This window comes from Rhinolophus hipposideros (genome assembly GCF_964194185.1).
Source record: "Rhinolophus hipposideros genome assembly, chromosome: 9".
Taxonomy (NCBI): Eukaryota; Metazoa; Chordata; class Mammalia; order Chiroptera; family Rhinolophidae; genus Rhinolophus; species Rhinolophus hipposideros.
The window spans coordinates 80,854,600-80,872,837 of NC_138055.1; the positions used below are offsets into that span (position 1 = coordinate 80,854,600).

Here is an 18,238-nt window from a genome sequence, read left to right on the forward strand (position 1 = left end):
TTATTACTGAAGAGATCCTGGACTGCATAAAGTAGTACTCCATGCCTGCCCATTCACAGTCCCAACCCCATCAAATCCCCAATTCCACTTCAGTCAGAGTAGCTCCACTTTTATCTGTTTTAAATATTTTTTAGAAGAATTTATTTGAAAAAAATAAGTTCAACTATTTAAAAATAATAATAAACAAACAAGAAGAAAAACTAAAAATGACTGGACAATTAGGGTTGAGCAAACTACATATATCTTAAAGGATAACTTACCCACACGCTCCCTGAGTGCCTCATTTTCATCAAGGAAATCATTGATCTTCATCTCAAGTTTATTGATTTCCTTTGTTAATACTTCAATTTCTCGATCTCTTACTTTAATTTGGTTTTTACAATTCTTTATTTCAATAACAGCATCTTCTAACCCATATACTCCCTGAAAAAAAAAATACTCAATCTAATTTAAATATAACATGGTTTATTTGAATACATTATCAAATTCATGAATTCCTTTTCTTATTAAGTCTGAGGGGACATGCACATATACCTAAGATTTACATCTCTACACTGTGTTTTTAATTGTGCTTTTAAAAAACAAATCCAATAACAATGATGGAAAATGGAGCAGTTGAAACTCCCCAGTACAGCGCCCGAACAGCAAAGTGGCTCAGAATATTACATGTAAAACACTTCACAAAATAAACAGTAAGGGTGAATCAGCGATACCATTAGAATATGTATGTCATTAGTTGCCTGACTTAGTGGTAATCAGATTTAAAAATATAAAAAATACAAAGTAAGCCTGTGCTGGTATGGTAGGCAATAGAACTGCCCCTGTTCTAACATATCAAACTAACCAGTGGTGTCACATCTACTTGGTGGCACAATGACAGATTCAAAGAATCTAATCCTGCTGCCTGACCAAAACCGATCACCTGGCATAATGGTTTGAAAACACTTCTCCTGCCAAAAAGTAAATGCTACTCAAAAGTTCGAATAGCTTAGCATAAGTCAATTAGGATAACCTTTATGACAAGATACTTCTGGAAAGTTTTTCAATGGTACTCAGGAAATGGCAAAGAACAGTCTGAGTGGCAAGAATAATTCTAAACTCCTTGACTGACAAGATAAAAATACATACCGATTCATAATCTTTTAATCGCTTCAGAGTCTCAACTAATTCTTTATCCTTTTCCCTAGCATCAGCCTCAGCCAGTTCAGCTGTTCTCTCGGCCTCTTTAGTCTTCTCTTCTAAAATTTGAATCTTAGACTGAATTTTCATATAATGAGTCTGTTGAGAGAGTGTTGAAGTTCCTACAGAGTAAAAATAAAAACCATAAATGAATTGGATTGACTACTTATTCCTTTAAATCACTGGTTCCAAATGGGAAGCAGGAAAAGAGGTATATCACTAAAAAATCACTTTAATATTATAATTTCATATTTGTAAAATAAAGTTATGATTTGCTTTCATTAATAAAACAAACTAAAAAAGTAAAGTTCAATAAAATCTTAGATGAAGGAGTATGGATTATAAAAGATTGCAAAGCACATCCCACAGAATGATCACTGTGGGAAAGACTGCTAGGTTTATGCTCCCAATACTCAACCTACTGTTTGTCCACTGTACTAGAACTATGGATTTTCAGTTGGACACACAGCCACTTGAAATAAACATTAAATTTCCATTTATACTCAGGCTGCTATGTGTGGTCACGTGACTAATGGGATATAAACAGAAAGGCCACATGCATATATCAAGAAATGTTTTTAAAGGAAAGAAGAGAATCTTTCTTTTCTCCCTCCTCCCTCCTGCCAGCTGGAATAGGAATATTGAGGCTGGAACTCAGTCTTCTTAGAACATGAGATGGAAACCACATGTTGAGACAGGCAGAGTAACAAGATACAGGGGGCCCGATACCTGATATCTGTGCAGCTCTCACATTAACCCTCAACTAGTTGCCTTAACTTTGTTTATATCATTGAAAAATACATTTTTTATACTATTTAACCATTGTTACATTTGATTTTCTGTCACCTGCAGCTAACCTTAATCCTAACAGCAAAAAAAAAAAAAAAAAAAAAAAAAAAAAAAAAATCCCTACTTGTATTATCTTACCAAACTGCTGCTGGAGCACAATACAGTATTCCTATTATTCTAAAATTTATTGACACAAACCATTCTGCTATTCATCCATAATTAACATCTACTGATTTATAGGGCATATACTTACGCACAGGCATTTGCACTAGTATGGGAGATGACATGTGTATCAGAAACAAGCCCTGCTCTCTGGAGCCAACAGCCTCGCTGGAGAACGCCAGAGGCTGCGCTGTCCCCAGTATCTACCCTCCCTTTCTTCCACATGGCCGTCCACGGTATTCACCTCCCTATGCTTCAGTACATGCCCTGTGCCTCTTGCCCCCTCTGCCTCCACCTTGCTGTTTGGGATGTGGACGTGAAGGTAAAGCTCCACTTAGGATGAAGCAGATGAAGGCAACACCCTTCTACTTCAACTTGGAATTTCCTAATTCTAGACCTCTGCACAAGTGAGAATAAATTTCTATCTTGATTTTGCCAGCATTTGCAGCTCTGTCTCTGATAGCTAAATCTAATCCTAGCCAATGAAGGGAGAACATCATTAGCTGTCATGTTTACAAGTTAAATTCAAGAGTGTACTGGAATACACTCCAATACAACACACCATCTGTGACTGTGGACTGACTGAGATGTTATTAGGTAAGACCCCTTCCTTATTCAATAGCAGAGATCAACTGTCACTTACTCTCCTGGTGGCTAGGATGTGCAAAACCCATAACATCAACCATTGTTTTCAAGTCATTGAAGCTGTTAAAGCATAATTCTAATACATAATACGTGGGCCTTAATGCTGCTCAACAATCACACTACATTTCCCCAGTCTATTCATTCTTCCAGATGACCACTTCACACTTTCTCTTTCTACTCTCTTCTCAAATGTCTGATGCATTTTCCCTTATCCTCACTTTCAGCTGAGAACCTTGCTTCCTGTTCACTGAGAAACCAGAAGCATCAGCAGAGAAGTTCTACAGGCTCTCTCCATGAGGGCATCTGCCCAGCCACCCGCACCTGTTACCATGGCTGAACTCTGCTCCTAAGGCTGACTACTGCACCGGGACACCAGTTTACCATCCCCCTGCCTTCTCCGGACATTGCTCCAGAAGTTCTCTCTCTCCCCTGCTTCAAGTTCATCAACTGATTCTTCTTTAATGGCTCTTTCCTATTAACCTAGAAGCATGATTATTTCTCCCATTTTAAAAAGAAATATACTTTCTTCACCCTTCTTCCCCCTCAAGCAACCACTCTATTTTTCTCCTTTCCTTCATAGAAACAAGTCCTCAAGAGTCTCTACATTTGTTCTATTTCATCTTGAACCATTTTCTCTTGAACCAAAAATGGCCATGCTAAATCCAATGGTCAGACGATTCCCAGTGTTCATATTGACTTGTCAGCAGCAACAAACACAGCTCTGACCACAGTTGCTTATTCTCTCCCTTGATTACATTCCTTATGTGGTTTGCAGGACTCTGCATGCTCCTGGTTTTCCTCCCATCGCTCTGGCCTTTCCTTTTCATTCTCCTTTGGGTGTTCTTTTCATCTCCTCAGCCTCTAAAGTAAAAGTATTCCAGGGCTCAGTCTTTAGAGTTTTTACTTCTTAACTAACATTTTCTCCCTTGATGATCTCAACCAGCCTCATGATTTCAACTATCATTTTTATACACATAGCCTAGATTGTTCTCCTGAACTTCGGACTTTTATGTACAAGTACCTGCTTAACACTTTCACGTGGATGTCTAAGAAGCATCTTAAACTTGGCATGTCTTGTTTAACTAAGTACCTGACCATCTCTAAACCTTTATCTTCCCACAGCCCTCCTCAGTGTTCAGACTAAAAGTCCTAAGAACTCTCTCTCACATCCTACATCTGATCTGTCAGCAAATTCCATTTCTATCACCTTCAAAATACATCCATAACTGACCACATCTAATAACTACACTGCTATTATCATGCTCTGAGCTACCATCACCTCTCTCCAGAGGTTGCTATTATTAGTATCATTATTAATATTAGTACAATAGCCTTATAATAGGTCTCCCACGTCTGTCCTTACCACTCTGATACTCTTAAAGCAGACACAGTCTAAGTTAAATTGTATCACTCCTGTCTTCAGCAACTTTTTTTGACATCCCTTATCACTTAAAAGGCCAAGTCCTTACACTGAACTGCACGGCCCGTATATGGCCGCTGGTTACCTCTCTGATCTCGTCACCTATTACTGTCCCATTTACTCACAAAGAAGCCATAGAGGCTTCTTTGTTGTTCCTCAATCATGCTTGGTACACTCCTGCTTCAGTGTCTCTGCACCTATCCCCACAGCTTGGGGACATCTGCAAGGCTCACTCCCTCACCTTTTTAGTCTTCGTTCAGATTATCTCTTCAGTGAAGCTTTTGCCTTACTATCTAAATTACAACCATACCACCAACTACCACCACCATTGTTTCACTTACACTTAACAAAAATCCACATAGATTCACTCTGTGGTTTCCCTTTGTGCCTTATTTTTTTATCTTCAGCAATTGTAATAAATATATCATGAACTTATGAATAAATTGTATTAATGTGCTCTCAAATAACTACAGTATGGAGTGCTGTGGATTTCCACTGAGGTTTACGGGCTTATATTCAGAGGATAAGAAGAGTTAGGCAAGGTATTATGACCCAGGATAGAGACAACGTGATATTAAGTGAGGTAAGGATAATTCAAGTAATGACAAGTCAAATTACTTTTGAAAACTATCTGCAATGCTGCTACATTGATCAAAATCTTATTGTCTTCCATTCTAGTATATTCATTATGAAAAGAGAGTTAAATAAATACATTCAATTTTATCACCATTGTTTTTATTTCTTTCATATAGCCAATCTGATAGTAGAGGTTAATGTAATTTTCATCAGAGAAAAATTACAGAAAATATCTCCATCATTTACAATGTTAAACACTAGTAATACATGTAAAGTAGTTAATAATATCATACCGTTTTTTGAAAATGTGATAAAATTCAAATAGAAAAAAATCAATAATATATCTACTGACGTGACATGATTTTATTTTAATAAAAATAAAATACTTTTAAAATATAACAGTATATAAACTAACTATACACTTACAAAATATTCAATTACCTTTGTTCCTTTGGAGCTCGTTTTTCAAATCTTCAATAATAAAAGTGTTTTTTTCCATTTCTTTTGTATATTGTTCTACTTGTTCAGTGAGCATCTTAATTTGACTATCTCGTTCTTGTATACCCTATAAAATATTTTTCAATATTACATATCATCTCTTCATGAATATTAACATATTTTATAAGTAAGAAAAAAGGTAGGTCTTGCTTTTTTAACAAGATTGTAGAATGTATTTTTTGTGGGTCAAAACTATGCCTTTTACTATTTTGTATACCTCAACTGCACTACATGTTAGGTACACTGCTGTCACTCTAATACTTAAAGATGATATAATGGCTAACACTCAGAAAATAGGAATTCTAGAACTCTCTAACATTTGTGGCTTCTTATGACTCCTTTATGTTGCTTTTCCTCATCATCCATCCAATTCCATCTTTTTACCATTTTGTGTGTTTTGCCCCGTGCCTTCTCTCCTACTCCACTTACGTTTTTACTAACCCTGCAGTACCACATTCAAAAATATTGTGCCTTGAAATTGTTTTTATTCACCAAATACTTCCCAAATTTCCTTCTTTTTTTTTGGACTATGTTGTACAGAGCACAGATAATGAAAATGAATTTCTTTCTATATGAACATATTTGTACTAAAAATGAAATTCTTATGTAGTAGAAATTATCCAAATCTACACAATGAATGTATTATCTGCCTCAAACTAGAAAAAAACGCAAAATAATTCTGTCCCTAACTTGAAACTTCATTCTAAATTTTTCACAGGACTGGATGGTGTAAAAAACTTCAAGAGCCTTTATTATACATCCAATAGTGCAAGCCACTACATTAGGAACAGGTGATATAATAAAACATAGTTCAAAGTTTCATTGCCAACTGTAATAAACTGGTTGGTAAAATGAATTTTAAGAAGGTTTTACCTGTTGCAGAGCCATAACATTACTTTTATCAGCATCAAGCTGGGCATTTTTCAGTTTCTCCCTCAGGTTATGTAACATTTGCTGATACTCAATAATTTCATCATCTTTAGAAGACAAAATTAACTAGAAATAAACAAAATGGAATCTGTTACATAAGAAGAAAATGAATAAACCATTCCTCATTTATGTTAAATACTCTATTAACATATACCATTAGGGGACTTCAAGAAAATACAGGCAATAAAATTCTTTCAAGTGAGAAAGTATCAGCAACTACTGAAATAATCACTGCTCCTTTCATATGTACAACCTGAAGTTCAAATAAAAGTGATTCAAAAATATACACTGTAATTTTTGTACTTTTAGGAATTCAACTTTTAAATGATCTCAAGCTTTCAAAACCTATTCCTAAAACAAGAAGTTATAAATACCTCCATGAAATTATGAAAAGTTTTGTACAAGTAATCTTTATAAAGAAAACTTTAAGATGCCACCAAGAAGCATAAAATCTTATAGTGTTGTATAAAAGGAGAGGTGATAAGCCCTTCCCTTGACAAAGATGGAAGAGGCCTTCGGGCCTGACAACATGCATATGGTTAAGGCATTGCCACCTATTTCCTGGCATCTAACTATCGTTTTTTGAATATCGGACTGCATATTTGATAACAGCTAGGAGAGATCTTGAAAGTTCTTATCACAAGAAAAAAAATTGTAACTATGTATAGTGAAGGATGTTAACTGGACTTATTGTGGTGATGATCACTTTGCTATATATACAAATATCAAATCATTACATGGTATACCTGAAACTAATATAATGTTGTGTCAATTATACCTCAATTTTAAAACAAAAAAGGAAAAAGGAAAGGTATCTTGTGTTCTTCGCTAGTAAGACTAAATATTAACGTCAATCTATAAATTAATTTATAAATTTAATACATATCCAGTAACAAATATTTTAAGAACTATTTCTATAATTTGTATTAAAAGCACATTTATAAGGAAGAGTCTAAAAATGGAAAAATGAGAAGAGCTTTCGCAAACATGTGAACATAACAATAATTAAAACAAGTGTACATGGTTAGATAATAAACTAATCAATATAAAAGATCAATCTTTTTCTAACTTGAAACTTAATTTGAATTATTTTATGGGTCTGGATGCTGTTAAGAAAATTCAAAAGATTTTATTGCATATATCCAGTAATGCAAGCCACTACATTAGGCTCATGTAATATAGTAAGACATAGTTCAATGTTTGTCCTAAAATAAATTCTAATTCAAAGGGAGTTTTGTATTTAATAAAAATGGAACTATATTTCTGTAGGAGAATGATAAACTATTGTTTTGGACAACAGACTTCCCTAGTGAGTTCATCCATAGCTCACTTTTTATACCAAAATGAATTATATATGCTTCAAAGATCGAAATGTAAAAAATTAAACTAGAAGATACTATAAGAAAATATGACAAAACAATGTTATATTCAGAATCCTTTCTAATTATGATGCAAAAACCAAAGCCATAAAAATATAATAAATTTAACTACACAATATATACATAAAAAAAACTTCATCGCAAAAAATACCATTAAGAACACAAGTGACAAACTAGAAGAATATACCTACAGTATAAATCACAATTATACTTGTAGCAATTTGTTCTACATATATACATTTTCATACTAACGAACATGCAAAGATATTCATTAAAACACTGTTTCCAACAGCAAAATTGGAAATCTCCTACATATCACACAAAAGGGAATCAATTAAATACCGTATCTACAAAGAAAAATGACGCAGCCACTAAAAAGAACAATACAATATGCACTGATATAAAACAATGCTTTTTAAAAAGATATTAAGTAAAAACAAAGTGCAGAAGAATACATATGCTACCATCTCTCTCTCTCCAAAATGAAATATGGTAAAACAAATTTTTTTTTCCCAAGGGTTGGTAAACTAAGGCTTGCAGGTCAAATATGACCTGCTACCTCTTTTTAAAAAGATTTACTGGAAAAGAACCATGCTTTTTCATTTATGTATTATCTATGCTGTAATAGCAGAAGTGAGTACTAGAGACCAGAGGGTCTAAAATATTTACTCCCTGGCCTTTTCAGTTTACTGACCTCTAATTGACTCTAAAAGCCTCATTTTCAGACTTACTGCTTTTATTTAAAATACACATTATCTGACTTCCCCAGATAACCAATTCCAACAGTCAATAAGTTTTATGTGGACTGCTGGAAACATAGACTATAGAGGTGATAGCTTTCATAATTACAATTATTTATACCGAATCATTTCAGACTTTTATCAAAATATATATTCTTACAATCCTAGCTTCTGATATGATAGGCTGGGGGATCTGGCTGGGGTTGGAGAGTGGTGAGGAGAAAGGATCCTTTGAAAAGACATGTCAGGTAATTCTGAAAGATCCCTTTCCTTACTCACATTCCCACTGATGCCAATAGCTTGATTAATCTGACACAGAGGGCAAGTCAGAAAAGTTGACTCTAAACTAAAATTTAACCTGAAACTAATGTATCCAAGGTAACTATGACTTATGTAAAAAAAAAAAAAAAAAAAAAAAAATTCTATTTAAAATTATCTATTTTAGATGATAAATGTATCATGTTTTACACTTAGATTTCTATCAAAAAGTTTAGTTTCAAGTTTAACTCATTGATGTGGAGGAGCTCATTCAATAACAAATAAGCTAGACCACTATGCAGGACAGTTCTTAGAGTTATTTAATACACTTTTTAAAATGCCTAATAAAAATGTCATTAACTATTATAAGACCTTTAAAGAAAACTAAAGACTAAAAAATTGAAACTTAAACTACAAATGAAAATGACACTATATCAATTGAAAAAAGCACCTTCCATTCTTCTACTTTTGCATTGACAGCTACCATGACTGGGTCATCTTCTTCATTTTTTGCTTTCAAAATATCTGTAAGCTCCTGAACCTAAAAGGCAACAATTATTTCAAGAAATGTTGAAAATCAGTACCATATATATATATATATATATATATATATATATATATATATATACACATTTATTATTTATGAATATGTACACATACATTACACATACACAACCTGTACATGCATACACATATATACATATATACTACAAATGCTTATTCATTATTGGAGCAGTACTGTTGTAAGAGTTGACATTTAATGGTTTCTGCATCTTTACAGTTGTATACTTATTTTTCATTACTAGAGAATTATATTTGTAAGCATTACTGTATTTCCTTAAATGAGTTTAACCCCATGTAAGTAGTGAATAACATATTGGTTTCTTTGATATTCATAGTATGTTTATTTTATAGTGTAAAATTAAACTTTATGGTCCATATGACTTCTAAGAGTCTTTAGTAGAAAAATTCCCATAATTATTACCTTTGCAGGACTATTATCTACACATTCATTCAGATATCATCTATGTACTCTACATGGCAAGAATTATGAGGTATGTGTAAGGGAATTAGAGAAACACATACGAACAAATGTATCAACCCAGCAAATACTACAGTATAAAATGACATATTATAGCATAAGACAAAAATTCATGTCCTAGAAAGTTAAAATACCATCTAGTTTCAAATAAAGAGTAATGACGCAATATGAAGTCTGCACAAATAAGTTAGTCCAACAGGAACACTTACTTGAAGCCTATAATGTTCGTTTTCTTTCTTTAATTGGTCCATTATATTATCTGTCTGATGTACAATAGCTTTCATTCTACTATATTCATCAGTCATCTTCTCCATTTCCTGTACGGACTCTTCTAGATTTTTTCTCATTTCTTGATTCTGAATTTCAATTTTCTCATTAGCTTCTGTTAAAGTCTAAGAAAGTTAAAGACACTATGGTTAAAAACTATTTAAGAAACTGAAATTTAAACTAAATTAAGTTAAATGGAGAGAGGCTTCAGGTCAAGATGGCAGAGTAGGTAAACGCTATGCTCGCCTCCTCCCTTGACCTGATCAAACTTACAACTAAACTACAGAACTACCATCATTGAGAAGTGCCTGAAGTCCCATAAAGAAGGATATAGAGAAACTGATAGAAGGGGTGGAGACAAAGAAATGGCTGGTCCTACACCCACATGTGGTGGTTAAAACATGCTAAGGACATCTTGGCTGCAGAGGTTCTCCCTGAGGGGCCCCGCCCCACACCCCCAGGATTTCAGTGCCAGGAAGAGATGTCCCCATAATTTCTGGCTGTGAAAACCAGCAGAGATGGTGGCTGAGTGAGACGGAGAGCTGCTGTAGTCCCAGTTGTTACTCTTAAAAAGCCCATATTCGAACTTACTTGCTGATGGACTCACTCACTCTGAGCTCCAGCACTGGGGCAGTAGCTCAAAAGGCACCAGGGACATATGGGAGGAACTGGCTTCAGAGTGAGGGCTGGAGGGTCAGCTTTTTCCCAGACTGAAGTGCTGGCAGAAGCCACTGTTCCTCTGTTGAGCCCTCCCATCACCCAGCCTGTATGAACAGGTGAACATGGGCACCATATCTCAATCTCCATTACCCTAGCTAATACCATTCGTCCCACCCTGGTGATTCCCTGAGACCTGGCCCTACCCAACATGTAGGCCTACCCAAGCCACTTCCAGTGGCTTTTCCATACAAACGGTATGTCTTGGCTCATGCTGCAGACTTTCCTAAAATCTCTCCAAGGTTCACAAATCCCAAACAAGCCAACATTTAGCTTCATACCTCTTGCTAAGCAACCCCAAGTCTGGGAATAGCATCAGCCAGCCTCAGTTAGCAGCTTAGATTCTTCTAGGCACCTCCAAGCCTAGCACAAGTGGCACCCATCTGCAGATCACTTTGTAACTCATGCCAAATGATCCTGTGCAGGGCACAAGCAGCGGCTGACCTCGGCCTGCATGAGTCCCTTCCAAGAGGCTCTAGAACCAACACACCAGGTGGCCAGATTCAGGTCAAACTAGAGCACTACCCAATCACCTTCACAAATGATACAACCAAAGGGCAGGCTAGGCAGGCACCAGAACCCCACTAAAGCTAATCCTGCTCCATAGGATCAACCCCTGTGCAACAGTTCCTCCACTGTAGTCACAGCCAGTCTTCATAACCAATCAGCCTAAGGGTCAATCCCTCCCATTGACATGCCAACAGCAACCAAGGCTCAACTACAACAGAAGAGTACACACAACCCATACAAGGGACACCCCTGGAGCACCTGGTTCTGGTGACCAGGGAGACTGCATCCCTGGGCCACAAAGGACACCTACTACATAAGGCCACTCTACTAAGACCAGGAGACAAGCAACTCTACCTAATTCATAGAGACAAACACAGGGAGGCAGCCAAAGTGAGGAGACAAAGAATCATATTTAAATGAAAGAACAAAACAAAGCTCCAGAAAAAAGAATTAAACAAAATGGAGACAAGGAATCTATCAGATGCAGAATCCAAAAAAACTGGTTATAAGGATGCTCAATGATCTCAAGGAAAACTTCAACAAAGAGATAGGAAACATAAAAAGGGAGAAAGAAAACATAAAAAAAGAACCAGTCAGAAATTAAGAATACAATAAGTGAAACAAAGAATACATTAGAGGGAATCCACAGTAGATTAGATGAAGCAGAGGATATAATCAGCAATTTGGAAGATAAGGTAGCAGAAAACACCCAATCAGAACAGCGAAAAGAAAAAAAGAATCCAAATAATGAGGATAGTTTAAGGGGCCTACGGGACAATATGAAATGTACCAACATTTGCATCATAGGGGTACCAGAAGGAGGAGAGAGCAAGGAATTGAAAACCTATCTGAAGAAATAATGATGAAAAACTCTTCTAACCTGGCAAAGGAAATAGACATACAAGCTCAGGAAATGCAGAGATTCCCAAACAAGATGAATCCAAAGAGGCCCACGTTAAGACATACTGATATCATAAACAAAACGCCAAAGGTTAAAGACAAAGAAAGAATCTTAAAAGCAGTAAAAGTAGTTTGTTACCCACAAGAGAAAAGTAGTTTGTTACCCATAAGGTTGTCAGCTGATATCTCAACAGAAACTTTGCAGTCCAGAAGGGATTGGCATGAAATATTCAAAGTGATGAAAAACCAAGGACCTACAACCAAGATTACACTACCCAGTAAGGCTATCGTTTAGAATCAAAGGACCGACAAAAAGTTTCCCAGACAAAAAAAAGCTAAAGGAATTCATCATCCCCAAACCAGTATTAGAAGAAATGTTAAAAGGACTTCTTTAAGAAGAAGAAAAAAGAAAAAATATGGATAATAAAATGGCAACAACTACATATGTATGAACAACAATTACTTTCAATGTAAATGGATTAAATGCTCCAATCAAAAGATAGGGTGGTTGAATGGATTAGGATACAAGACCCTTGCATATCCTAATGCAAGACTGAAAGTAAAGGGATGAAAAAAGATATTGCATGAAAAAGGAAATGAAAACAAAAAAAACTGGGGTAGCAATACTCATATTAGACAAAATAGACTTTAAAACAAAGGCTATAACATGAGACAAATAAGGACCCAGTAATCCCACTTTTGGGTATTTAGCTGAAGAAACCCAAAACACTAATTCAAAACAACATATGGATCCATATGTTCATTGCAGCATTATTTACAATAGCCAAGACATGGAAGCAATCTAAGTGTTCATCAACAGATGAATGGAGATATATATATATATATATATATATATATATATATATATATATATATATATATATAAATAAAGGTTCATATATACAATAGAATAGTACTCAGCCATAAAAAAGAATGAAATCTTGCCATCTGCAACAGGGATGGGCCTAGAGGGTGTTATGCTAAACAACCTAAGTCAGACAGAGAAAGACAAATACCGTATGATTTAACTCATATGTGGAATCTAAAAAATAAAATAAAATAAATGAACAAACAAAACAGAAACAAACTCATAGATACAGAGGACAATTTTATGGTTGCCAGATGGGAGGGGTTATAGGGAGTTGGGTCAAAAATGGGAAGGGGTTAAGAAGTACAAACTGATAGTTACAAAACAGTCATGAGGATGTAAAGCATAGCACAGGGAATATAGTCAATATTAATAACTATGTATGGTGTCAGATGGGGACTAGATTTAAAGGGGTTATTACCTCATAAATTATATAGAGGTATAATCACTATATTATTCACCTAAAACTAATATAATATTGTGTGTCAACTGTAATTGAAAACTGAAAAAAAGTTATTTAAAAAAACAAACAGAATTGAGTATTAAAAAAAGGAAAATATGGATTGAATCAGATCAGGAGCTATCCTTATTACCAGCCTTTCTGAACTTGGGTTTTGTAAGAGATTTCATTTCAAATGTTCTATGCATCTACAGTGGTACTAGCTATGTGTCCTTGGGAGAATTGAAAAAACAGTCTCTCAGATAATTTTCTGTAGAGCTTAATTTTGTCGTGGAACCCTGGTGGGGCAAAGCTGTTTGTCATACCTATAAAAGTGTTTTCAATAATCTTTAAGTAGGAGGGTCTGGTAATTAATATTATAATGCCATTGAATATGATTTGAGGTTACTTTTGCATAATGATGCTAAAGTTACCTAATGAGAACTATACCTGATTTTCTACCCATTGTCTAGATTCAGTTATTCTTTCATTATATCCAGTTTCTCATATGCTATGTATTGCTATAACCTTTTACTTTCTAAATTTCAGTCAAATGTATCAAATCCTCTCTTTGTACTGATCTATCTTAGCTACCTCTAAATCTCATCTCAGTTAAAACAACCTCCATCTAACTGGTTTCCCCTCAGACACTCTTACATCCTTCTGAGCCAGTTCATACTTGGCAGCAGTCAGTATGATTTTCAAAATTATTTCATGACACACACACAACCCAAAAAAACCTACAGTGACTTTCCATAGATAATCAAGATCCTTAACCTGGTCTATAAGATCCCAGGTTGTCTGGCTCCTAACCAGCCCTGCCTCAACTTGCACCATCCGTCCCTCATTCTCTGTGCTTTGGGAATAATGCCACTGCCTCTTCCCCGCTTTAGATCAGAATAACAATGTACACAGTTAAAAAAAAAAAAAATCAAACAATTAAAGCCTATAAATGTAAAAACAACATTCTTCCCCACCTGAAAAGTAATTTATTTTAACTTAGCTACTTTCTATGGTATGAATGGTCATATTTATAAATAATAAGCTTATACGACTATTTTTTAATTTATTCATTTTAAACAATATTTATTTCCTTTTATGGTAGATGAGTATCTGACTATTCCTCTACTATTCCCTCATCTGCCCTATACTTTAAATACTGTTAATCGCCATTTTTTGTTAATCAAACGAGGTTTATTATATTATGATTATGTAAATGAAATCCACTGCAGAACTATAATTAATTAATTACCTAATTAAATGGAATCATAAGCATCTGATGAAGAAAAGATAATTTTTATAGCTCTTTAGTATCAACAGTTGTTGAGCAATTAAATCAAATTAAATATCAAGAAAACCATACCTAAGAATCTTAGTTCTTCTTAAACAACTCCCAAGATATGCATATAAAAATAATGAATTTGAAAGATTTGTAACTTCAAAGATGCAATTATTTCATGTTTTACAAGCACATAACTGCAGAATGGAATACTAAAGAATTTAAATGTAGGACTAAAGACTACATTTATGTTATAACGAAATTAAAGTTTTATGAGGATCATTGCTTTGAACTGACTTCTATCCATTTTACCTGAATTTCATCCAGATATTGAACAAGTTCATAGTTTTTTTTAGATAATTGTGATCGGTAGTCACTGTCTTCTCCTCTTCTTGATAAAAGTGTTTCTTTTTGTGAATCTATTTGTTTCTGATAGTCAATAATATCTTGACGAAGTTGTTCATTCTGAAGGTAGATCAACACAATATTTTATTAAGAAACTATCCAGAAAAACAAAATTTCATCTTCTAAATAGTGATTTAAAAACATATCTTTATAATCCCAAGGTTTCGCCATCCTTAAAGCCTCACCTTTTTCTTTAGACGTTTGTTCTCCACAAAAGGACAGGAAAAAAGTCATTAGAAATGAGAAAAGCAATATAAAATTAAAAAATAATTCGAAATTAAAGAAAACAAAAAAGAGAAATTCTAAGAGAATGAGATATTATTTTAGATAACCAAAGAAAACAAGAATATTAATCATCAACTAAAAAAAGAACATCTTGATTATGTTAAAAAGATAAGAACTCCTATCAGGATAAACAACATATAAATATTATTTGGCTCAGAAGAACCAAATAATAATTAGAACTGACAAGACTTCAGGAGAAACAAAAATTTTAAAAGAAAGCTGGATAAAAATAAGAGAAGACAGAAAAACAGTTATATATTCAATTAGCAAACTAGTAAAGAATAGCTTACAAAACAGAAAGCAAAATTTATCCACACAGACTTAAGAGATGAATGTAGTACCTAATGGCCTCACTTCTCGATTTATTTTCTATTTTCCTGAGACAAAGTCATATAATAAAATCAGCTAGTTTGAAAACACCACTTAAATGATTCCAGTTCTGGTTACAGTATAAATTTATGAAACCTTTTTTTATAAGTATCTTTGTTGAACCACCACAACTACTAAAATTTTTTACCAACCTCTCTTCTCAATTTGCTGTTTTCATTTTCTGCTTCCTCATTTCGAAGAGCCAACTAAAATAGCAAAAAAATAAGATAAAATTCAGCAGTAATTCAGTATCATGTCAGGTTTTCAGTTTATCAATTTAAGCTTTAAATCCTCTCCAATAATGTTTAATTACTAAGGACTACATGTCAACCCGAGACATAAATAAGACAAAATTGTTGAAAACGAAGAATTAGGAAGGATAAAACAGGTTAGGTTTAAAAGATTATAAAAACAAAAACTCTAACCAAAGAATACAAAAAATGAAAAACATTATCTCCTTCCCCTACCCATATCTTAATAATGAGTAGTTTTCTAGTTTTCCCAAGATCTATCATTTTGCAGTTGTTCTATGTCAGGACCAGAATATTCTTTGTTCTCAGTGAATATTAAATTACTTAGAAATATAAGGCAGTACAACATAACAGTTAAAAAGAAGCAATCTGAAATCAGACTGGCCTAAGTTTATATTCCTTGTCCACCAATTTCTAACAAAGTGTGAACAAGTCATTTAATATCTCTTAAACTCAGTTATCTCATATGTTGACATAAAAATTAAGTGTGACGTATATAAAGTCCTTAGCACAATGTTCAGTGCATGGAATAGCAAAAATATTCCAAGTGTTCTCTTCACATATAAATGCTTTCATTTGTGACTCTTTAGTTTCCCGAAACAAGCAAATATTATAACCATTATCATAGGGTTTTTTCACCTATTGTCCAAACCTCAATCCTTTTATGACCTTTCACTTTTCTGCTTTCCTTCCTATTTCAAGAAGACAGAATCCCAATGATGTGCAACTATAATATACTTAAAAGTCTATAATAAACAGCTAAATGCACTATGTGATCCTTGACGGAAACTTGGATATTGGGTGGAGAGACATTACTGAGGACATTACTGAGCCAATAGAGAAAATATGATTATGGACTAGATATTAGATAACACTATCAAATTAATATTATATTTCCTGAGAGAGAGAGAGAGAGATGTGTGTGCAAAGACACTGACATAATGGTAAAGCAAATATGGCACAATGTTAACAACTGGTGAACCTATCTATAAGAACAGTATATACATGTTGTTTTTCTTACGATCTTCATGAAGATGTAAAAGTTTTCAAAATTAAAGTATAAGGAAAGTTCATAATAAAATACAATGTGCTATACAAATCTTAAAAGCTTACATGTTGTTATTTATTATTATTATTGTTGTTATTATTATATGGCAGTTAAACAGTTGCTTTGAATTGAAAATTTTTAACAAGAGATGTCAAGAACTTAACACTAACGCATTATTTAACACTACTGATGCTCTTTATTCCCTTGGTATTTGAAACATCACACTCTTGATATTTATCCTTTCTTTAGCTGTTCCTTGAAGCAAGCACCTCTTCCTATTTCATTAGACATTTCTGTATCTCAGTGATCTGCAATTTCTATGGCTTCAATATCTAGGCTGATAACCCACAAATCCTTATCATCTACCCCGTGTCTCTGTTGAATTCCATATCCACAGATACACAAAGACCTCAAACTCAACATGTACAAAACTGAAATAACAATTGCAAGCCTTATAAATTCCTCTTGTGTCCCTTTTAAATGAATGGCAGTCTCCACCTATCTGGTGGCCCAACACAGAAAATTAGGTGGACTCCTCATCCATCCTTCTTCACCGAATTGGTCATCATGTCCACATATATCTACATCTCTCAAATGTGTCTATGTTCCTAATCTCCCTCAGTCATTACTTTAGTCAGTCCATCATCACACTTGCCAGAAATGTCTCCTTATTCATCTTACTCCTCCCTACAATCAACTCTCTACAGAGTAAACTTTAAAAGTATAGAACTAATCATAATATCTCTGTATTCAAAATTCTTCTTTTAGAAAAAGGACCAAATTCCTCAGGGACTGGCTTTTGCTCATCTCTCCAGAGGATCATAGAGTTAAAAATGGGAGGCAGTACAGCACAGGGTTAAGAACACAGACTCCTGAGTAAGTCTGAATTCAAATTATGGCTATACCACTTACTAGTTGTGTAACCATGAGCCATTATCCTTATCCTTTCTGTGTCTCAGTTTCTTTACTTGTAACATGGGGAAAATGTCACCTATCTCATATAATAAGTATCAAAGGAGGCATAATGAATAAATGCATGTAAAATATCTGGCACATAGTAAGGACTCTATGCTAGCTATTTTTATCTACGTTCTAGATAAAATGAATAACTGTAGTTCCCTGAGTACACCATAGTATCTCTTACTTCTAATTAGCAAATGCTATGTCTTCTACTCAGAATGTCCTTTCTTTAACCACGTCATCCCATGCCTTCTGGCAGGCTAAGACCTACTTCAGGTCTCAGTTTACAGATCACTTCCTGAACCTCATGACTGATTTAAGT

The 18,238-nt window shown here is 34.3% G+C and overlaps 1 protein-coding gene across 8 annotated transcripts in view; it reads right to left on the reverse strand.

Annotated features, from left to right (window-relative positions):
- CEP290 (centrosomal protein 290) overlaps window positions 1–18,238 on the reverse strand; it is a 91,574-nt gene that overhangs the window by 66,474 nt on the left and 6,862 nt on the right. For all 8 annotated transcript variants that reach the window (XM_081058295.1, XM_081058294.1, XM_081058293.1 and 5 more), the window contains 8 exons: window positions 15,810–15,863; window positions 14,911–15,063; window positions 9,828–10,010; window positions 9,028–9,117; window positions 6,143–6,265; window positions 5,213–5,336; window positions 1,129–1,301; window positions 261–423 (listed from right to left, as the gene is read on the reverse strand). In XM_081058295.1, the coding sequence (XP_080914421.1) occupies window positions 261–423; window positions 1,129–1,301; window positions 5,213–5,336; window positions 6,143–6,265; window positions 9,028–9,117; window positions 9,828–10,010; window positions 14,911–15,063; window positions 15,810–15,863 (1,063 nt within the window). The remainder of the gene's footprint in view (window positions 1–260; window positions 424–1,128; window positions 1,302–5,212; window positions 5,337–6,142; window positions 6,266–9,027; window positions 9,118–9,827; window positions 10,011–14,910; window positions 15,064–15,809; window positions 15,864–18,238) is intronic.